General features: G+C 37.0%; 1 protein-coding gene and 1 long non-coding RNA gene across 9 annotated transcripts in view; one reads left to right on the plus strand and one right to left on the minus strand.

The window, feature by feature from the left end:
* The window catches only part of NTNG1 (netrin G1), a 149,526-nt gene that overhangs the window by 36,203 nt on the left and 89,503 nt on the right, over window positions 1-23,820 (minus strand). For 4 of the 7 annotated variants that reach the window (XM_027671839.1, XM_027671834.1, XM_027671836.1 and 1 more), the window contains exons 4-6: window positions 20,337-20,509; window positions 10,163-10,189; window positions 243-308 (exon numbers count right to left, since the gene is read on the minus strand). In XM_027671839.1, coding sequence (XP_027527640.1) covers window positions 243-308; window positions 10,163-10,189; window positions 20,337-20,509 — 266 coding nt within the window. The remainder of the gene's footprint in view (window positions 1-242; window positions 309-10,162; window positions 10,190-20,336; window positions 20,510-23,820) is intronic. The other 3 variants (XM_027671833.1, XM_027671835.1, XM_027671838.1) reach the window with 1 other exon arrangement.
* The window catches only part of LOC113961486, a 40,223-nt gene that overhangs the window by 12,309 nt on the left and 4,094 nt on the right, over window positions 1-23,820 (plus strand). For both annotated transcript variants that reach the window (XR_003532319.1, XR_003532318.1), the window contains 2 exons: window positions 5,752-6,129; window positions 12,423-12,582. This is a non-coding gene — a long non-coding RNA (uncharacterized LOC113961486). The remainder of the gene's footprint in view (window positions 1-5,751; window positions 6,130-12,422; window positions 12,583-23,820) is intronic.

The raw sequence follows: 23,820 nt of genomic DNA on the forward strand, positions 1-23,820 counted from the left end.
TTCTGTATATCAGTACTGTGTGTCTACTTTTCCAGACTTTTTGCAGTCATGTGTACAATCTGATTGCTGGAATACTCCTTTTTCAGATAAGGTTTGTTTTATAGTTATTTTCTCACAGGATAGCATTACTTAGTACCAGAGAAAAGTGAGTTGGATTATCATCGTTACTACTTTTGCCACCATGTGGGACTCAAAAGCAATTTCAGTAACTTTAGACCACTAGGAATTTTACAGCATCCTACCTTGGTTTGGTTTAGAAACCTCAAGGGAAGAAATATTCGGCCATATCCTATCAAACTTTGGAGGATCTGCATGCATCAGGAAAAATCAGGTTTTGTTATTTACATCTGTGTTATTGTTCTAAACAGGCAAGCATATGGACAAAGACATAGATTACAAACATCTATTACTGTACTAGTCTAAGTTGCACTTGAACAGTACATGACTCCACAGTGAACAAGAAAACAAGCAATTGATGATTCCCAAAACACCAAATGGACATAAAATACTGTGCATAACAATTTATCCTCTGTGGTTTAAAATATAATTTTTCATGATGAGAAGATATCCTAGGGCAATATATATGGTTCCAACACCAGGAACAAAACAGGAACATATTCTGTTAAATCTGCTCTGCAGAGATAAAATGACAGTATCAGACAAATATGGATTTCTTATCAAAGACACATATCTTACCTTATCATCCTGTTTTAGGGCCTTTTGAGTGAATTACATATCTGTTATCGGAAGAAATATATTTACCAGTAGAGTGGGCCTTTTCTTCAGCTCTCAAAGCTTTTTGTGTTTCATCTATTTCCTATCACCTCTGCTGATATATTTTACAGCTTGATTTTTTTTTTTGTCATAACATTAAATGTCTACATTTGTTAGAAATCCTACGTAACGTGTTACTTGCATGAAGCATCTTGTGTTGAAGCAAAAGAATTATCTGTGTCTCTTTAGAGCTTTATCTCCTTTGGTTAATGTGTTATAGGGCTGGAGTAGTGGGGAGTGACAATCCTCAGCAGAAGAGTGCTGGGTGTTGGAGCTGAGAATATGTGAAGGGGATGGGGCCATTGTGGAGGAAGGAAAGAAAACTTTTTTTATTTTCCATTTCCATCTGCCTAGTTTTAAACATCAGACTTGGACCATGTTTTTATTATCTTCTCTGAGTACTGCAGTGGTTGTGTTTTCTCTGAGCCAAATAGAATTTTTCTTAATGGTCACATCAGCCTACATATGGTGATACTAGTGGGAAGAGAGCTATTCCTTCACTTCCATCTATGAGGAATTCAGTTGGGTAGTTGAGTAGATTGCAGTTGTCACAACTTGGTTGGGCATCAAGGGCCTAGGCTTATATGTCTTTATGAAGAAAATGTTTTTCACTGTTACGTCCATCTTAGTGGGAGACCTGCAGTGAAGCTGTGACAAAAAGACTGAGGCTTCAAATATCTGATATGGAAGGAGGACACCCCAAAGTTTCTTCTGACCCATTTGTCAAGGGTGAAGAGAAATTGGGTGGGTGGGGCTGTCTATCTCCAAAGTTCTCCCACGTAGAGAACAATTCAAGGAAAGGATGATGACCTGCACTGTGCCATTTACTGTTAGGTAGTCTTCTGCAATTGAATGGCTCAAGGTGTAATCTAATCACATAATTAGATTTTCGCATTTTTGTGCTTTTTCCTTATCAATCAAGAAAATAGAAAAACTGAGTCAGTTTGGTAGATTCTCAGTCTACGCATTGATTAAAAATAACCTGCCTCTACAGGTCAGATCCACCAATTCACACACATAGGAAGTGCAAACACAACAGTCAGGGTGTATGACAAGCTGTACTTACTGAGGTGGCATGATAACCCAGCCCATCCACTGAAAGACTCTACTACCATGCACCTGAGAGACCACCTTTCTCCTCCTGAAACACTGACTGACTGGTTATAGTAAATAAGTTTCAAGCATGCACAGGCAAATTATTTGCACAGTTAATTCACTGTTGAAATTCTGGTAGCTTTAGGAACACTTAGGTTTGACCTAAACATTTTAAAGGGACTGGACATTAGAGAATACATATAAAAATATATTAAAAAAGCAAAAGCAATCTTTATGGACTACATTGTCCTGCTGTCCCCTGAGCCTTTTTCTCTTTTAGCCCTTGTGCAGCATCAGAGTTATTGCAGAAAGCTGTTAACATTTCAGACTGGAGCTTCCAATATCCTCCTTGTGTTGTTAAGTATGGTGTGGCACACCTAATACAAAAATTCACAGGTATAGTGGTCTTCAACTGAAAAACCCTCTGTAATATGTAATTTAGTAAACTGCAGGTCCTATATAGGAAATCAGACACTTGACATAATTGGACTCGTATAATCAGTAAGATTTCATATATAATCTATTCTCATTACAATTTCTCCAAGTAATCTCATGTCCAAATAAAATCATTCCTTGTAAGGTAGAAAAAAATCAGTGTTACATATTTCTTAGTGATCCTATAAATGCTATAGATCTGTGCTTGTTTTAGCAAACTTACTTAAAATGGAGGTTGTGACTTACCACAAAATAATTAAAAATTCTCTGACCCTTTAAATTAGATAACACTGAGCTGAGTTTCTTAATGGACACCCAAAACAATAAAGAACATATTTACAGTGCCTGGAGATTACCAATTAAGTATTATAGCTAGTGATTATTACTAGTTATTAGTGATAATTATAACCATCTTAGAAGTGACTTCTGGAGGTCATTTGTTTCTTATGTTTGCTCATGGCAGGGTCAACTCTAAAGTTAGATGAGGTTACTGAGGGTCATATCCAGCTGAAACCAGCTGCTGCTTTGTAATGTGAGAGACTAATGAGACTTAATGCTTATATTATGTGATTTTTTTCAATCTTTAGTAAAGAGGATATCTTTTTCTCATATCCTTTTTCACAGACTGTATTATCATCAAGATTACAGGTTTCTTGATAAAGGTCTTTATTCATCTCCTTGAATTTATTTTTTTTTTTAAGGGAGATGACTTTTAAATGCTTTATCTAAAAAGATATGTGAGATGTCCAAGTCAAAGAATGTTGACTGTCATTCCCACATGTATATTGGAGCAGATGAGTCATGCTTTGAACAGCCACTGGGAAGATTCATTTAGCAGCTAGTTATTCTTTCACAGCAACCTGTGAAAATATTTCTAGTCTTTAGAGATTACCATGAAGGATTTTATTTATAGAGAAGTTGACTGGATAAACCAATCTTTTCCAGAACATTTCTATGTCTGCACACTGTATTTTGTAATTAGAGTCCTTATTTGCCAGAATAATTAAAGAATTCTGGTGTAGGTATTTCTATAAGATATCCTATGTAAATCTACTGTAATATATTCCATGACAGTTATTTGGGCAAACAAGGCCAAAGAGAGTTTCTGAATGTATGTTTTAGTGTTATTATTTGAAACTGAAGCTACTGTAGGCACCTTTAAGAGTGGAGGTATGTGAGCTGTTCAGTTGAGCAGAAAATCAGATATGACATTTTATATTTGCATTGGAACTTTTTGCATTTTTAGTTACTATTGTTCTAAAGCCAATTATATGTAGAAAATAACTATGGCAAAAAAATCTTACTTTCATGAAGTAAGGAAAAATTGATTCCATTATATTTATCAGATGTATGATAATTTCCTTTTTCCCTTCCCAATTTTTTATTTTTTTTTGGATATACACTATCAGAATTACTTCTGATATTAAACAACAAAAAATCTGTCTCAGTAATTCACTGGAAGTGCTGTCTGCATCATGGGCCACATCATAGTTTCAGATTGGGGAAATAAAGGAAATGACCGGGTAGTTTCAGCCCGATTCCAACCAGACAGCTGCACATGAAAAAAACCTGTCATGATCTTGGCAGGAATTCATCAGCACGTTGTTGGCTTCTCACTCCAACCAAGTAATGAGCTGATATTAAAAATAAAATGCATTCCCACTGAGAGGGGCTATCCTTCCTCGGGGATGAAGAGCAAGGGTGATAGAGTGTACGAACACTGTGATGGTGCCTGGGCATCTGTGCTCTACAGCAGAGTAGTGCCTTGTCATCTCCTAAACTGTGTCTGCTGACCCAGCCCACAAACAATGCATTTGCTGTAAATTAATACTAATAAATCAGTAAGTCTTAAATCATGCTCGCTAATGGCAAACAGGGAGCACTTGTGTTGGCACCTATAATTATTAATTTAATTTTTAATAACAATAAGGAACCCTAGTGAAATATTCTAATTAAGGTGCTTTCTAACTTTCCTTCCATTTAAAACATGAAAAAGTATTAAAAAATATGTCAATGTAAACTTGGTGATTCAGTAGAAGTTCATGTCTCCAGCCATAAAAAGCTGCCCTTGCCACTGCCTTTTTTAAACCATGAGTAGGCAACAGTAAATAGCTGTTCTAGGATACTAAAAAATATATGCTGGGCACAGTGGAGTTACGAGAGTGGTTTTAGGTGTTAATATTGAACAAAAAATTTAGGAATAATAAAAAATATTGTTCACTGAAATCAATGGCATATTTAGTGATAGAATAATTGGGTGTGTTTATATCAGATTGTGTTCCACCACTTATTGCAAGCATCACACTATCATTATTACAGCATTTCTATCTCCTTTTGTCTTTTTGCAGTCATGATAACCTACCTTACATAAAATTTGCCTTTCAGCACTTTCATTAAACTGCCAAATTGAAAGCATTGGAAGAGAAGAAATGCTGATTTTTTTTTTTAATCACCCCTTTATTTTATTAAGTTTTAAAAAAATACTTGCCAATATTAGGCAATCTTTCTTGGAGCAATGTAGGAAGTTTCCTACCTGTTCCTTTGAAGAAAGGAGAATTCTGCATAAATGTGAAGATGTGGTTGTTTTATGGCAGCTCCTCAGCCATAACAGCTTTTTTAACTGTTGGAAGAATTTAAATGCAATTAGTCCTTTATGTGTCCACTTGTTGTAGACTAAAAGAAAGTGATCTTTTTAGAGGATTAAAAAAAAAAGATAAATCTAGCTCTGGAAACTTTCAGATATCAGAAAAAAAGTCCATTGACTTGAATAAATTGTTGGCTGATTCTCAAACTAATGAGGGCTGAGGGAATTCTTCAATTTTAAGTATTTCCACTAAAATGTTTGTAGAAGTGCATCAAAGTGAATCAAAGTCTTTTTTGAATGAAATATTTAGGTACAAATCTCATGAAACAAAAAGTAAACAATTTTGTTGATAGTTTGCAGGGGTTGCTCCTTTTTATTTGGATTGGTTCTGTTTCTTCCTACAAAAATGCTGAAGTTGGCTGGTCAGTTGGGATTATTGTACAGTAATACACAACTGATGAACAGGAAATCAAGACCTTTTTTTAATAATTGCTATGCTGACTTGGAAATCTCATTCTTTCCTTATACTCTGTGAAATAAACTGATTACATGTCTAAGGGACAGAAAAAAAAGGTGAGAGGGTAATATATAGAAGTATATTTTTTCCCCAGCAGTTTCTCCCTAAGCTTTATAGCTACTTAGATATTAAAAAAAAATTGTTGTGGATCATATCTGCTCTCTATAAACTTCCTTGAGTAACTGAGCTAAACTTGCATATTGTAAGTGCTATGTGTTTTGCATCGGTACCATGGTACGTATTGAAATGTTGATATCTTATTTTCTATAGTGTCCTATCATTTCATTGTTTATTAATGGTTAAAACAAAGATAACTGTCAACTGAATAATTTTCCTTATATTACAGAAAATCAAAAAGCATTGAAAACACTATTTGACTGATAGACTGTTTTTAACTAACCCATGATGATGATGGTGAACTGGAATGAAGAATGAGAAACAATACTGAACTGTCAGCGTCCGTGTCTATGAGACTGGTGAGAACAGCTCTTCTTATCTGTTAAAATTGGTGGATCTGGCAAAACAAAAACTGAAACAAAGGCTCTCCCAAATCCCATCCCAACAACCTGTCAGTGCTCCCTGGAGCAGCATTCTGACCCTGCACTTGAATCACTCTGCTGGGATGTTTTCTGCTCAGCGCTGGGGCCAGTTTTGCTTCCTGAACTTCAAGGGTGACATCCTAGTTACACAGAAAAAAAAATGGCTTTGTTGTGAATCCTACCAGGTAAAACTGCCCATTATGTCTTTTATTTGGACTGTTAAATTTCTTTCAGATCCAGTGTTCAAATGAGTATATCATACCATAAAGGCTATCCGTATTTTCTTTCAGTTCAGTAATTTTTTAATATAATGGAAAGTCTAATTTTTAAAGCAAAAGATTCTGAGTGCTTCAAAGTACTAGAGTAAAAGAGGGAAAACAGATACTGTTACTGGCTTGATGTTATAATCAGTTATTTAGATAAAGTGATTGCCTTAGACTAGGAGCCTGATTAACAGTATTATTTATTAAAAGGTCAGATTTGGATAAAACGGAATTGCAATTAGAACATTTTGCTTGTATGTCCAAAATAATAGATATAGTCTGCAGACAATATTTAAATGTTCTAAGGAGATAAACATCTCAATGGTCTCTCAACAGTACAGCTTTCTGTAAAACTTGACCTCAAATAATAATAGAAAAGTAATGTACAACCTAGTTATGCATGTTTATATCCCACTGTCGTATGTGGGTGTTGTGTATATGCTCTAGTCCAGAGCTTGGCATTGTAATAGCCTTGATCGCACGATTGTAGATTTAATGAGAGAACTTCTTGATTACTGCAAGGGGGCAAAATCAGGTCCAAAATACCTTGCGTTGTTATTAAAAAGAAAAAAATCTGCCAGTATTTGCTCTCACAACCTTTTAAGATAGGTACTTACCACATTAAAATTTCATAACAAATATGTAAAACAAATAAAGCTACACTCATCCGTGCACAATTTTAGTTCCGGAAAAACACCTACTAGATTTTTCAAGGTTAAGAAAACAATAAAATAAGAGAGTGCCCATTTGGTCTTTTCTCTTTTTTAACTTCTGTGTCTGGCATTCATTATCATAAAAAAAAGTTCTCTTCAATTGAAATTGGCTATAAAGAAGAACAAAACCACAGAGAACAAAGCAGAAAATACCGTTTGATTATTGTGATTGCATCTTGCACTTGGGTGCACGGTCTGTCTCTAAACTCTGACTCATCTGCCAGCAGCAGGCTTTAAGGTGATAATCACCCACACAGAGCTATTTGCACATCATGTCTATCCTATCCTGTATCTAATTATACCCTTTATAACAAACTGTTTAGCATAATTAGTGGAGTTATGCTTTACAGGAAAAAAGATAGAAGCCATAGTTTAGAAGATTCAACTTTTTGAAGGCACACATGTACAGATTAGTGACTTTGGTATCTGGTCACGATAATGAACATTTTGATGCATTGCTCTATGTAAAATTGTACAATCATTATTTTAGCAAGTAAAATAATGTACTTTTCAGAATATTTACATACTGTATGTAAGCATTGCTTAAAATTATGAAATGGTTTTGGGACTCATTAATTGCTAACACTTTCACCAGTATTTTTCCAGACATGGCTGAAAAATGCTGAAAGGGCCAGCATTGTAATCAAGAATGCTGGAAATTATCAGAGAACCTATAATTCAACTGATAGACAACAGCAGGTACAAATGACCTTAATGGGAAAGCTCTGATTTTTTTATTTGTTTTGTTTCCTTCTAGATGATCAGAAAGGATGTTTACTAATGACCACTCTTTCTTGGTGTTCAAACTTTAATAATAAGCTGCTTTAACACAAGATCTTTTGAGGTAAAAAAGGAATAGAGAATAATACATATATGTGCACACAGGAATATATTTATTTTTCTTTGTTTGTTTTCATTGCAGTCTTAAAAGTGTTAAATGAACATTACTGATGTTGGCATCTTCTTTGTATGCTGGCAATTTAGTCTTTCTAACCCCTCTGCCCCAGCCCCATCCTCCTTATATAGCAGGAAAAGCTGGAAGTACACAAAAGCCAATACCCCCCCTGTAGGTGTTTGTTGCCAGGCAAAATGAAACCCAAACTGCTTCTCCTAAGAATAACTTCCTGTCCCCAGATGGGGGAAAACTGCTGATACGAACACAAATACTGTATTAGCATAGACAAAAGAAAAAATCATGCAGAATCCATTAAAGCAGCCACAACTAATTAATCTTGTTTGGATTTGTGTGTTAATTGTACTTCTGTTGACTTCTCTTTGAGACCAGGATAAATTTATGGATTCTATCCTTGTTTAACAAAAGTTCTGCTATTTCTGTATTATCAGAAAGATGTTCAGAACATTGTGCAAGTAGAATTATTTCCCCCATGAGCTATTTAAGAAAAAACACATGGAAAAAACAAGCAGAGTATTTACTTGAAGAGATGCTCATGCTTCACTCTTTTCAGGAAGGCAAATAAATTTGTTGAATTCTACAACATATCATTCCAAGACATTTACAGCAGACTAATGATAAAACATAGACTTGCAGAAACTCTTGTATTTCCTATGGAATTTTAAACGGAATTTTCTCCATTTGTAATAAAAAAACTGTACTAATCACTCCAGTGTAAAATACAAAGAGGTCAACAATGCATCCTTTCAGCTCACCATTGTTCAAAAGGTATTTGAGTTTCCCTATTAAGTTTTCAAAGGCCAACATCTGCTGATGCTCAGAAATGGTAGATGTGGTGACGAAGGCTGTATGGAGTGTGAAGTGAAAACACAACCATATAGACCATGCAACACAATACTAAGAAACTATAGCACAACCAAACTCCAAAGACCTATTTTCCCATTCATCCCATTTCTATTATTAATCGCAGGAATATTTCTGACATAAATTTCTCTTTCATTTAGTTCTTTCTTTTTTGTTGTTATAAAATATATGTCTAAACACAAAGTTTTGAAAACAGCATATCGCTATGAATTTGCAGTCATGCAAATACCAAAGGAGACACTAGAGCTGGAAAATGACATTTTTAAGATTGAAGACTTTCATTTGCACATTATTGTCATTGATGCTGTTTCACTATTTAAAGCTGCAAAACAGATGCCGTGGTGTTCAGCTTTAACACTGCTCTCACTTGCAAGGGAGATAGTTTTGATGGCATTTAACTTGCTGTCTAGAGCTTAACAAATCAGTGCCATTCATGAGCTTAAGTAAACTGACTTGATTTATAAATTGATAGACCTGACCCTGCATCATAAGAAGCAAGACCATTTTACCCAAATTATTAAAAACTTTTCAGTTGGATACTGAGCATGGCAAATTGCATTTTACAACTGTGATATTTTATAATTGAGATAGTTCTGCATTATACAAGTTGTGTCTAAACTATCTGCAAAGCTGAGGCTGTGAGGAATATTCTTTCAGTCAGCCACAACAGGATCCCATTTCTGCCTCCCTGCTTTATTTGTAATTAGCTAACGTGCCATGACTGTGTGCACTTCTCTGCTATGGAATTCAGCTGAGACCCACAGTTGAGCTGCTGTGCACTTAGTCCCTTCAAGTGTTATATTTAAGTAACCATATATTTCATTGATATAGTGGTCCTTTACATAACAGTGTCATGGTTTTGTTATAGTTTAAGTATAATATTTTGGTCCTTTAATTGCATATAGGAAAGCATTTTTTCTGTGAAGGAATACAATTCTGTTTATTTTGTGGAGTAAAGCCGAGTTCAAAGACCACTACAGTTAATGCAGATATCAGCAGATATGCTGTATTTGCAAATCTACTTCATAAAAACGAAAGCTATTACATTTATAAACTCTTCCATTTGCTCTTTGGATTTACACAGGTGTACACACAGGAAAATTAATGGTCCTATACCGTTATTAGCAAAACCTTTTTTTTTTCAAGATGCTCAACAAATATTTTCTGTGCAACAGTGTCTTAATTCTTTGTGTAACACTCCATTTCATAAGACTCAGTCTTCATCTGGTGATAAAAACCAATCAGAAAATCAGTGGTTGAGTGCAGACGAGTTGTCAGGAGTGACATTATCTCTGACCACATAATAACAGTTACATGTTAATGCAACAGAGGAAAGCCAGCATGGAGCCCCTACACTATAGGGCACCTAGTCAGAGAAACATTATCTACAACAGAAAGGGATGTTGGGAAATTAGATCCATGAAGCTGAATGACAATGCAAAACAATACTGGTTTTATTACTTACTACCAATACTGGAAATACTGGGTATACCTGCAGAGAAAAAAAAAAACACAAAGAAGTATAGTTAGCTGTTTGCTTTAGTTGGTTGAGCTATTACATCTAAAATTCTGAAAACAATTTTAGAATACTGTGGTGGCAACTGCCAATATGTACCCAGACCTTCATAAATGCAGAATCTTTAGATTCTTCAGTATGGGGCTGCAGGGACCACTAAAATGCATTGACAGATGGGACCTACACCAGCTCTCTGTACTTCATGAATTTGTTCAGAACACTTTTGTATTCCAACTAACCAGTCATTAGGTTTAATGCTCTAGATAAAAATATCAGTCATGCATGTATTATGCAGATCTAGGAGAGTAATTTAACCAAGGGATAGATGCATTGCTAACTGCTTTGGCCAGCTGCTTAAGTCAGTTGATACCTTCTGTTGCATTAATTGTATATAGCTATTTTTTCCTCTTTTACCTGACAGTTATCTAAATTAAGCTATGTAAAAGAAATGTAATTGAGTGAAACAATCTAATACAGTAGGTTGGCCTTATTGGCTAAGGATCTCATTGATTTTTTTTTTCCTCTGTTCATTTCATTCCTAAACTGAATTAATGCAAGGAAACCATTCTAGAGGCAGGTGAGATTTACCATAAGAGGTGGGGCTGCTGAGGAGTAAAATTCCTTTACTGGATAAGCAATGTGGGATCTCATGTTGTATGATGGAGTCCCAAGACACCTTCTTGTCAGGTCTGCCCTGAAATGTGTGTAGCACAAAAATATGGACATGAATCTTTCCTGAAATGCCATTTTCTTAAAATTAAATGCCATTGTTAATGGACTATGGCTAGTCACTTGGGTTAGTCAGAAACTGCAGATCAATATTTAAATCCTGGATATTTGCATCTTCTTGGTTAAATACATTTTGCCTTTTTTATGTTTTATTGACTTTTTTTGATGGCACACATTTTGCTCCAGAAATCTGTCCGTTTCTCTGTTAAACATCTGCTATACTTCTTTCAACATCTATCTTGAAGTTCTGTCTAAGTCAGAGGTGGCCCCATTCTGCAAAATAGCAAACTGGAGTGAAGGAATGTCTTGAGGATTAATGATATTCAATGTACACATGGTTGTAGAGTCAAGTTGGGAACACTTCTAACTCGTGGCATGGCTAAGACAATGCCGAAGTAACAGAATTTGCAGACTGGGGACAGATCGTTGTTTACAAACTTAATTTTATTTCCACTTCTGCTGAGATTAATGTATATTTTCCAAAATTTTAGCATCATAAGGTATTGAAAGCTAAATGAAAATATCATCATAATAGAACAATACACTCCTAGTTCTAAAAGTAACAAAAAGTTTTTTTCAGTTAGGATAATGTAAGAGAACTTCTATCCCTTTCTCTTATATGTCAAAAAGACAATCAATTTTCAAATCATTTTCCCTGAAGTTTCAATAGCAGCTTGTTTAAACTTTTGCAAGTCACTGTAGCTGGTTTCAATTAGCAGGATCCGTTTTTGTTTATACACTCATGGAACCTACACAAATATTAGATAAAATACAAAAACTGTGTTCTCGCACCGACACTTTCGCTGTGAAATGGTATTTGTATTTCTTCTAGGTATACTCCCCCGCCTCAAACCTCTCTGTCTCCTACACACACACACAAATATCCTTTCCTTTCTCTACTGAACAGATTGTAGCAAAGGGAGAGGTTTTCCTGCAAGTCTGCTCTCCTCATTTTACTGTATTTCAAAATTTTCAATGAATTCATAGTAATAAATGCTTCCTGGGCAAAGGATAATGAACACAAGGTGCCTGCTAGTCTGAGGGGCTCTGGATTAACCTTGCAAAGGTGTCTTCAGGTTCTGTTTCAAAAGCTATTTCTGTCCTTTTTCTATTTCTGTGTTGGTGTGATCTTCTGTAACCAGACTGATTTTTGTAATACCAGGTATCCCTGTGTGTGTGGTGACTGGCCTTGATAGTGCACTACTTTATGCCCTTCTTACTAAAGAGAGTGAGAATGACACCTCTGAGTTTGTCTGGAAAAGAGTTGGTTATGTAGGGCCATGAAGCAGGATCTATTAGCACTCTGTGAAAACCGCACATATGATGGGAAAATTATTCTTAGAACGAGTGTTTTTGTGAGATCTGGAGTTACATATTGAGGCTAGCTCTTGAATTCAGCTGAGCTGTATTTGGTGCAAGTCCTTAGGTAACGAGGCACAGGAGGTGTGATCCTCTCTCTCTCTCTCTCCCTCTCTGTCAGTGTGGAGGCAGGCAAAGGCCTAAGCACACGGATCCTCCTGTGCCACTGCTGCTGGGGACACCAACACACTGCAGAGTCATCCCACCACTGCTGGCCCTTTGGATGGACCTGCTACGTTATGTGACATGGATCGTTTCCAGTCAGCCTTGTATTGAAATCTGTGAGTACTTTGCAGCAGTGAAGTGATGTGAAAAGGTTATAGAGATGAAGGATCAGGCCCATTACTTCCCTTGATGCACAACTCTATTCAGCCAGGCATAAAGAGCAAATAAAACCAAGTGATTGAATTCACATATATTCAGTTGTTAAACCAAAGCAATGTTCAATCTAAATTATCTTCCAGCTGAAATCACTGGAATGGTTATTAATGGTAATAGTTTTAGAGTGAGGAGACAGTGAGTAAAGCATGCAAAGAAAGTTCAGGGGTAGCTACTGGCCCCAAAATGGCAAACATTGCACTAAAATGTCACTAATACTATTTATTATTTTTGACCTGACTTGAAGGTGGTGGTTTGGTATATTACATGTTCACTGTAAGTGCATCTAAATATATATGCATTACTTGAGAGGAAAAAAATCTGGTATTTTCCTTTCATACGATCTTCTGAATCTGCCCTGTAATTTTCTCGTTCCCCCTGCTTCCAGAAATGGGTTGTTTTAGCTCTTAGCTACCATGGAGCTGGCTATTGAAAATGAAGAAAAAAAGCAAATCACATGCTAGCAAAGAGAGCCAGTTTTTGATTTGTTCTATAGTTTGTGTCAGTGTGAAATCCGTAACACAAAGTAAGAGGATCGAGATTTCTGTGAGAAGGGTCACACTGCTGCTTCCAGTCTCCTACCCTGCAGACCTTCTCAGCACCTTCATTGTCAATGCCCATGTGAGCGTCTGCCAGCAGCACAATTAATGTAGCCAGGCTGCACCTCTTCCTGGGCAGGGAGTGTGTGTGGAATGAAGAAATTATTCTGTCAACTCAGTCTTGGCTACCATCTTTCCCATGGGCTTGTCTGCCTCTTCTCCATCACAACTTAAATGTGCACCTGCCATGTGACAGGGAGCCAGGGACAGGGTCCTGTTGCTATCAAAACACTACACTCAGCTCACAGCTCGCTCACATTCAGGCAAAGGGTGTCCCCAAGAGCTCAGTGAATCATCCAGGTGAGATCAATACAGCCCAGAGACTCAGAATTAGGATTGTTGTGAAGGCATGGCTGGATATGATAGCAAATAATGCAGTCCAGATATGAATCTGTATTAATTGCTGATCAAAGCTGTGTGAGAGCTTTTCTGACAAAAGAGATGTCTTTATAATTACACTCCCCACCACACATTTAACTCTTCAACAGGAACAAAATATAGAGCCTTTTCTGGCAAAGAGTCAGAGCAGGTAGGTCAATGCCACACCCAATCTTTTGGTAGAATATCTGTGCTGCAGCATCACAGCACTCCCTGCAGTGAGTCTTTCTTCCCTCTGCAACTCCTTCACTGAGGCATGATTGCAATATCAGATCCTCAGCATCAATATCAGAAGTTCTGGATTCTCTAGTAATTTAAAGCTCTGAGAAGCTAGAGGATCCCGGCATCTTGTAACCCCTCAAAGGGAGTGATCATTATGATCACAGGGCTAAACTTTTCATGTATTGCTAAACCTGTATTCAAACAAAGGACCACACTCTGTGAAAGAACATTCTTAGGAAATTTCACAGGTTTCATTCAAGGGCCCTGGAGCTCCTGCTACTGTTAATTTTGCACTTGTTTGCTCTGTAAAGATTGAAAATCTTTCAATTCCCAGAAAAAGAACTGCTTAGATGAAGTTTGTTATCCCTCACCTCTGCTTTCTCAAGTGATATTACCAGAAATAAATGGGACAGAGGAAATACTTAGTTATTGCTTTATTGGGTAACACCTTTTCAAATTTGGACTTTTTCTTGTTATATTTTAGTGAGTCCAAATCAGTATTGAAAACTCTGTCTGGGAAACTCCCAGTGAGATCAAAGGATTTTTTTTCCAAAAATTTTATTGGTAGAATGTCAGAAACTTTGAAAAGCCCAAAAGTTAGTCCACTTATAGCACCTTGAGTATCTTAAAACAGAAACTTTGCCTTCCCATGCTGCTGCTGCTTAAAGACTGGAACTCTCTTTCATTTCACCTCTTCACTGTATATGGCAAAAATAGAGTTGTTTGAAGCCAGTGACGTATGGAAGCAATTCATTTCCCAGCAACAGATGCCACCATAACCAGCACAAACAACCAACTCAGCAGGGTCATGCAAGAGGGTAGAATGCTGAAGAATAATTTTTCAAGCCCTATTTAAAAAAAACACAGCACATTATTTATAGTGCATTGTTTTTCGGTACACACCTGCAATGTTTTGCTGGCTATTGCACTGGATACCTCATTGAAGGGAAGTTAGTTTATCACTTGCAGTTTTTCCTGACATTCCTGTCTACCTGAATGCTTTTGATACACTGCAGTTTTGCCCTCACCACTAGGCTTCCCAGCCCAATACAACTGTTGTATGACATGTTCCTGTGGCTTTATATCTTCTGTAAACTTCATGGGCTAAGATTAATATGTAATATAAAATGGGAACAATAAGAAGCTTTGCTGTTTTTTAACTTGATATTGATTCATAACTTCCTTTTTCTCTTTGAAAGATTTATCAAAAGCATCAAGGAGCAACATTTTACATCCTAAGTGTGTGTCCCACTCCTTCGAATTGAATTATGAAGTAGGCACTGGAAAGCTCCTTCCAGTTGTTTGGGAGAATGGGGCCCTTAGAAAATGGGACACTATCTACTTTGAGTCTGCTTTGACAGGATGGCAGGATGTGTGATCCTTTCAGTCAGAGGGATCCATGCTACTTGGATTTCTGAATAGAAAGCACAACTTCCTGGCCAACTTCATTTATGCTGATACTTCAAGATGGCTTTGTGTCAGCAAATATTTACAGGGAAAACTGTGAACAAAGATGAGGGTAACCAGTGCAGTTCTGTAAGTGCCATAATTTTTGCCAGAAACTGTTTCTGTCACAGCTGTGACACAGGGACGCCTCGTAAGTCTTTTCCCATTCAGGGAGGATTAAGGCTGTGCTGCTGAAATAGAAGCTGTACAATCGGAGAGGGACCCAACTGCAGGAGAAATTCAGTGAACTGACTGAGACTGCCTAACTCTTGACTGAAAAGAATCATCGATGTTTCCCATGTCCTGGTCACTTCTGTTTCATGTTGAACTATGAATTAGCAAAGTCATGTAACAGCTGGGAAGTGGTTTTCCCAGAGTGTTTGGGTACTTCTTGTACAGGTTATTGGTTGTGAAGGGATTGACACAAAGCAAGCAAGCTTTGATGCATGGCAGCTCAGTGCAGTCTTAGACAGCACTGTCTGAACAGAAGTGCCAAAGATGATCTAAACAACGGGAGGAAGAAAAGGGCTAGTGCTGTCAGACACATACAACTGCTGAGGAGAAAAGCTATCCTGTAATACCAAGTTCAATAAGTTCACTTTGTGTGTCAAAACATATTGCAGAAAAAACTATCCACAGAATGTGGCAGCAAAAGGGAATGAATGTAATCACAAAATAGTCAATAAAATAAAGTGAAAATATAAAATAAATGTTAGGTGGATATAAATGCAGAAATAGTGCATTCGTTAGTGCCAGTAAACAACAACAAAATAGTGCATTTGTTAGTGCCAGTACTCACTATCTTTCACAGGTAAATCATGGAAAAATGTTTTGCATTCTCCTGAAAAACTCATGATGACTTTAAATGAGAAGGACACAGAAAACAGTTTTATATTAAGGTTTATGCTTTGATTGCAGAATAATCTGGAATGGCTTGTGTTTCATGAGCTGTACCTTGAAAAGGTATGATAAAGTCTTATTAGTCACAAAAAATGGCAAAACAGAACAATAAAAATAACAGAAGTTATAGTTGGGAAAGATTTGGAAAAGGACATTATGCTTCTTGTTGGAGCTGAGCAAATTTCCCAAGTTCAGAGAATCTCAAGAAAAAGTATCTTTTTGTTTTGTGAAAAAAAGAAAAAAATTATTTGAGTGTTTCATTTATACAACCATTTTTAACTGTATCTTATTTAAGATACATTCACTTCCTTAGATGTAAAAGACAGACTTTTAAAATTGGAGAAAGGATGTATTACTGGGACACTGTGTTACTGGATTATATAAAGTGTCCCCAGGGAATTGAAGTAATATATGAAGGGAAGTTTAGGCTCAAACCAGATAAGTTACTTCTATCAACCTGTTCCAGCAACTATTTACAGAATTCACACCTGACTAGGGAGGGTATAATGCTAGGGCTGCATTGCTGACCACATGATGGAGATGGTGACATAAAGGCAACAGAGTAAGGGAAATTACATTGGCTGTGCATAGTTTACACAATACTGCAAAAGTTCATATGCTCCAACACATAAGGCCTTAAATCAGAAAGTGACAAAAGACATGAAGCTTTTACATACCATAAATGATGCTGCTTGTAGCCAGTAATCAGACAACCCACAAGAAGAGAAGCTGATTTAGTTCTGGAGTAGGTACATAGGACCCAAGTCAAGAAGTAGTTATCAGAGAACCACTTCTGGACTGAAAGTCAACATGTTGTTGAGAAGGAAAAGGATAAAAAAAAAATCCACTGCAGTAATATTTAAGTTTGAGAGAGCGAGGAGCGAACAGATTAAAATGAGGAAGTTAGCTAAAAGAAAAATGAAAAGAACATCTAAAAAAAATATAATGCAAACAGCACGGAGGCAAGCTGGAGACAAAGTGTATGAGAGACTCAGAATAATCATATATAACTCATATAATTTTTTTTTAAATTATAAAAATCAACTCTCTTTTAAGCAAAAAAACCCAAACCCCAAATTCAAAACAGCAGAATGTAGATGATTTTGGAAAGACACCCTTCAAAAGTGTAAGTCTTCTCAATGAAGAAAGATAGGGGGGGAAAAAAGCATAAAATCTGTCAATTTAAATATAAACCACAGTATTTTGAGAATCAACTTTCTACAGACACAAAGTTAATAATTCTTTTTTGTTAAAATAACCACAGTAGAAGCAAGAGGCCTCCCAGAGAGATGACTGGGAAGACAAGCAATCAAGGTATTATTAATATTATGGTTAATTAATAATTTAATATTGAATGAAATGGTTTAATTAATATTGGATTTAATAATTTAATTGAATTTTAATTGATATTGAATTTAATTAATTGTTTTCACCGATGTTTGCAAGAAAGAAGGTTAGAGAGATTCTCACAATCTGAGGAACCTTCTCAATGTTTGTCATCATCTGAAGTAAATGATATCTAACAACAAGAATTGCCATAAGGAGATGCACACCTAAGAAGTATTTTAAAGGAACTTAAGCATGATGTTTCTGAACTAACTCCTGTAGCATATAACCTGTTGCTTTTGCCAGCCTTGGTGCCAGAAGAAATGTTTTAACTGTGGTACCATCTTAAAAAAGGACTCAAGGACTGATCCTTATAGTAACAAAATATAAAGCAAACACATTTTTATGCTATTGTAAAAGAGCCATGTTGTTATCATGTCTAGAGTATTGTGTAGTTTTAGCCTAACCGAATAAAAAAAATAACACCATGGACCCAGAAGAGACCAAGAAAGCACAGATGACCAGAGATGTGGCACAGTTATATGGTAAGATGAAACAGATCAGGATTTGTCATTTAGAAAACTGGAGTGGATAATGTCAAGTCTATGTCATGATACATGATATAACAGAGCTAAATAGGGGTGTGTTATTCTGTGTTCCTTCCTATCTAAGGAGGTACAGGCTTAACCATTTAAAAACATTTAAAACAAACAACATACCTTTAACTCATTGTCTCATTAAAATGTGAAATGTATTGCCATAATATATCACTGAGATCAAGATTATATCAACTGGGTCTCTCCTGCTGCTCGGCAGCGAGCAAGCACTGCGAGTATGATGGAGGGTCCAGCTCAAAAAGCCAGGTTATTGCTGGTGACTGAGAAGGCAAAGAATAAATCCTTCCTGCTTCTTCCTGTTTGCCATAAATTCCTGCTGATGATCATTGCTGAAGTCAGGATTTGAGGGGACGTGGAGTGTTTGTCAGCTCCAACAAGGTTACGTTTTCATGATGCTATCATCATAATAGTAATAATAATAAACCTCAGAAATGACTGCCTGTTATTTGTGAAACATTTTGATTTTTGACATAACTGTGTATCTGATGAAATTCACTGATGTGCTTTTAACATAAAATTGTTTTAACAAGCTTCAGACATCCTTTAGGTAGGCACTAATTCCACTGTTCTGTCTGGTGTGTGCTCAACTGCCTGGAAAGCAGGTAACTGACACAGCAAGCTGCATTTAGCAAGATCTGTGTTTTCATGTTCAGATGTATCTTGTCACTAGGTTAGATGATTGCTGGGGTAGCAACTGCATTTTTTAATGTATACATATATTTATAAAATATGTCCTGTGTGTGTATACGTATGTATGTGTGTATATGTAAAAATACATAGATAAAATCAACCTGGTAAATCTCACAATTTTTCCCAAACAAAGCTTTAAACTATTAATTCTTTGAGCCACACTCACTTTTTATATGTGAAAAAAGTGAATACTCTTACAAAATGTTTCTCCCCGGCTTCTTGGAAGTTCTTTTTTTTTTTCTGCTCAGTAAGAATTTTATCATAATTTCATGCCCCCACACTTCATGGTTTGTTACTTGGTCTATTACTCTCACATTTTACTTGATAAGGTCCTGCTTCCTATGATCTTCATTTCTGAGTTTTGATTCTTCACAGCTGCTGCTTTGAAGTCTTAGATAACATTCTGAGCATTGCACACTGTTCCTGGTTTTAAACTTTTCATTCAACTGCAGTTCATAGCCCTGTTTCTCCCAAATAACTTTTCAATAAATGTTACATTCTAATAATCTAAAATGAATGTTTTGCTTTTAATCAGGGTAAAACTGTGTGCTCCTTTCTTAAAAATAGCTAGTAACTTCTGTCAAAAGGTTTATTCTCATTTTCAATCCTTTCTTCAAAGGAATTTAAGTCTGTTACTCAGTTCAGGAGGATTCTGAGTCACTGTGTATTTCATATGCGCAGGAAAGTGAGAACTGATGCTCATACTTGTCTTCGTGCCCTCTCTTTCACCACCATATTCTTTTTGACCCGATCCTGTCGAGGAGCTGGAAATGCAGCTGTCAGTAACTTACTCCTCTGGATAATATGAAAGTGTGCTGGAATAGTGAGTGTGTGTGTTGTTGAATGGCTATTAGCTGGAACCAAGCAGATATAAAACCTCAGGTTTAGCCCGTGCTTTCCCTCTTGATCTACAAGATCTACAAGAGTGCAGATGAATCTGGACTGCAGGTCACCATCAGGTAAATGTTTCCCAATCTGTAGATCTTTAGGTATTAATTTGAAAAAATTGGTCTGTGGTTTTTTTTTTTCACTTTCTTGAATGGATGAAAAATGAGCAAGGACCTCATCTCACATGTTGAGCTGAGGGTGTTTCCAATCTTAAGGCAATAAGGATGTATGAATGGAGAGCTGAGGTCACCGTGGCTGGAGCAGTACTGCAGATATTCGCACTGTTTTCTCTCCTCTGTGTGTTTTTTATGTGAAGTCCTAATTTCTTCATTCCTTAGACCTTTCTGTGCAGTGTCCACAGATATGTCTATGGATACAAACATGCAGTTCTCATGCAAGTTATTTACAACCATGTGAGAGCACAGATGATGTATACTTAGCATTAACACTTGCAAATTGACACCTTGTTCAATTATACACACTGAGCCATAAAGAAATGACAAACTTTTGCCAGCATTAATCTTTCTTCAGAGTCATGATATGGGGCAGAATTATAATAATGAAATATCCTTATTATACAAAACTACTTACAGATATTAGCAGTGCCCTTAGGTATAGGCAGATAAGAACCAGGGCTCCATGGTCGGCCCTGGTAATTCTTCTTGCATTTTCCACAGTCTGGGCCAGTTGTGTTATGCTCACATTCACAAAGTAGTCTTTTGTTTTCTTCTTTACAGCCAGTAGCATGAAGGTTGCACTTACACCTATTTTTAGAAGGCAAAAATAAAACAAAGTGGGATATTATTTAAGGGTGAGGTGGGTTTGAGTTCAGATCCTCTTAGAAATGCATGTCCTACAGCAACCACTTGATTTCTGTGTTGTGGCTGTAGTATTGTTCTGCCATGCTTTGTAAATAGCAAGTTGCAGTATATTCAGCTTGCACAGGTCTAAAAGTAGAAATTTCACCACGACTCCAAGATGCTGAATCCTTTCTTGTTTTCAGTAATTCAGCTCCACTGAGAGCAACTAAATTATTCATAATTTTTACTACAGACTGGTCTATAATCTTGTAGGAATTCAAGAGTTACTCACTATTCCCCGGAACAAAACAAGTGCTCTGCTTATGTTCTTAGAAAATCTGGCCCAAATTAAGATCCGAATTAGGCCCTGAGAAAACAGACTTCAGTTAAATATCCTCTGCAATGCCACGCTTTGGTAGAAGGGAAGCTCACTATAATGATGTCTTGCCATTCTAGTTCAGAAACTAGTGTCTTGCTATTCTTGTTCGGCAAGTGCTATTCTTGTTCGGCAAGTACCATCTTGCTCAGAAAGGAAAAATAAATTTCCTGCTGTAATTTGATATAGCTGTAGTCGCTGAAGGTCAGAGGAAATATTTTGGTAGGCACACTTAGTTTTACTTGGGAAAGAACACCTAATTGAACCTTGTGACAAAATCATTAGATAAACTGGATTCTGCATCTGGTCTTCGAACAATTGTATTTTCTTTAAATTCCCCTCTTTCCCTGAAACTGGGACACTTACAGAATGGGAAGTTAGCTTCATAAACAGTAAGGCATTGTCACCTCTTTCCATCCCTTTCCAACAGATGTCAAAGTCAGTTCAAATCTGTTTCTTTTGGGGGCTGGAGAGAAAACTAGTATTTAACGACCTTTCCCGTTTGTTTTCCTCATGATTGTACATCTAGCAATTTAAAGGATTCTCATGTGGGCATTTGTCACCCTTCCATACAGTGACCAATAATTAGAGCAAAACAACACATGGAATGGCCAAGTGCAAATTAACAGCTGTCAAGCTGACTTCCATTTGGAAGGAATATGACCTGAAGCAATTGGCCACATACGTATATATCCCCAGGGTAAAACAAGCTTGCAGTTGTCATAAGTGGCTGCTGGAGAGAATCCCTAAGAATATGTAATACAGTAGATGGTGGATCATTCTCCTCAATGCTAGAAATGAGACGGATGAAACTGCTGTTATTTGAGCAATGCTCATTCTAAAGAAAAACATGTTCAGCACCTTTAAATTTGAAATTGCCAAAATGTATTGAATATGCTAGACAACAGAAAGAGTGAGTCATTTTTATACAATGTCCAAAATATTGGTGCTTGAAGACTAAATCAGTTGTGAATTTTCAATGACTGGCCACTGCAGAATGAAAGATGCCTGTCTGGGTGTCAGTGGATGAGATATGCCTATGCACATAGAGATTGAAGATTTTGGTAAATGGAACTGCTATTAAGAAAAGCAATGGGTGATTTTACTGTCCACACAAATATGAAAATGGAAGACTCCAAACAGGAGAGATATATAACAGTAACAAGACCAAAAAATAGGGTCAGAGGAGAAAAGCAGGAGAGACTGTGGAGTCACTAGAACAAATGAGAGAAAGGAAGAGACTGGATTTCTTTCAGTAGGAGATTTCTGTCTTATTGTAGGGACTCATCAGTGTCAGAGGCAGCAAACTGATCTAGGCAAGAAGAAAAAAAAATGGCTGATTCTGAGGAAAAGCTGTAGTTCCTAGAGCTCTGAAAGGGTGCTGCAGACTGGTAGGGGAACAGAGGTGGGGAAAAATAAATGTATGTCCATCTGCTAATGGATGTAAATGTGCACAGCGCTTTTAATAAGCACAAAAATAAAGAATGGTTGTGTCAGAAAACCTTGTGCAAAATCTCTTTGCACTTCTTAGATGCTGTGCTTGTCTTGTTCTGGAGAGACAGACTGATCCTTCCTTGGTTTTGCTTGTAGACAGTGCTGACACTGAAAGAGAACAAAAAGCATCTATAGAAAGCAATGTGGAAGGTACCACGACTCAAGAAAACTAAGCCAGTATCAAATTCTGTGGTGTATGTGGAGCCTTTTTTTAGGAAGGCTGCACTAGGAACTGGGCAATCTGTCCCAGGGACCTCATCAGAGTGTACATATGCACAGTCTTAGAGACTTTTGCAAAGAGAAATGTCTGTTGTGCTTGAGGGGCTGACTTCTCTGGATGACTGAAAGAGGTAAATGTGCGTAGCAGGGCTAAGAGATAACTAGAGTATAAAAAAAAGTTAATTCTATCTGTAGGATAAGCAGTAAGAAAAATAGAAATATTTTTACAGAAAGAAGACTATTTAGGTAAAAGTACCATCCAGATGGACCATGAGAGAACCACTCTAGCGATGAGAGACACTGGATTGTGAGTGGTGTGAAAACAAAGCAGCAGAGTCTGGGCCTTTGGCATTTCAGCTGTCAATCAGCTGAGCACCACTGATCTGGTAGCTGACTTGGACTCCAAGCAGATCACTGTCAGGATGAGGACATCAGCTTCCTATGGAAGACTGCTCAATTTCAGCTCTTTTTTAAGGAAGGTTACCTTTCTTTTGTACTCCAGAGGTAAGGAAATATTTTGTTACCTTATAGAATATCCACGATGATAAATTATTACTGAAAATCCTAGGTACCATTAAACACTTGCTTTGAAGGCAGTTCCTAGCTGCTATTGCTTTAAATCTGAGATAGGAACAAAAAGTTCATGAGATTTACAAACAAAACACATTCAACACAAAATTTCATATAGCTTTTGTTGATCCTCCCATTAGCAGAATGTCGCTTTGGCTGCATGTATAAGAATGGAGGAGTTCTGAAACCCTAAAGAACTGATTTGACATCCTGTGTATTGAGTTCCAGATGACAATATTTTTTGTGCCTATACAGTTCTTGAAACCCAAAGAAAAAAGCCAAAGTCCTGTGTGAGGTATTACGTACACATGCCCAGAAATGCAATTACTGCGTAGCAGTGGGTGGGTAGCAGCTGCTTGGCACACCAAGTAGGTCTGCCTGTGCATGAAGAAGGGACGACAGAGGGAGCTGTAATAAGTACAGCAGGTTTGAGAATACAGGTTAAGGTCTGGCAACGTGGGAGGACGTATGCTACAGCCTGTGCACTGCACTGGCAAACAGCCTAAGGGCAAAATCTCATGTAAGGACACAGCAAATGTTAAGGGCAAAGTGCAGTTTTGAGATACAGTACATGCTCACTGTAAATGGCACTGCTGAGGTCTAATGCTTGTATGAC

Source organism: Neopelma chrysocephalum, unplaced genomic scaffold (assembly GCF_003984885.1).
Source record: "Neopelma chrysocephalum unplaced genomic scaffold, ASM398488v2 Primary Assembly neopelma1_97222, whole genome shotgun sequence".
Lineage (NCBI taxonomy): Eukaryota > Metazoa > Chordata > Aves > Passeriformes > Pipridae > Neopelma > Neopelma chrysocephalum.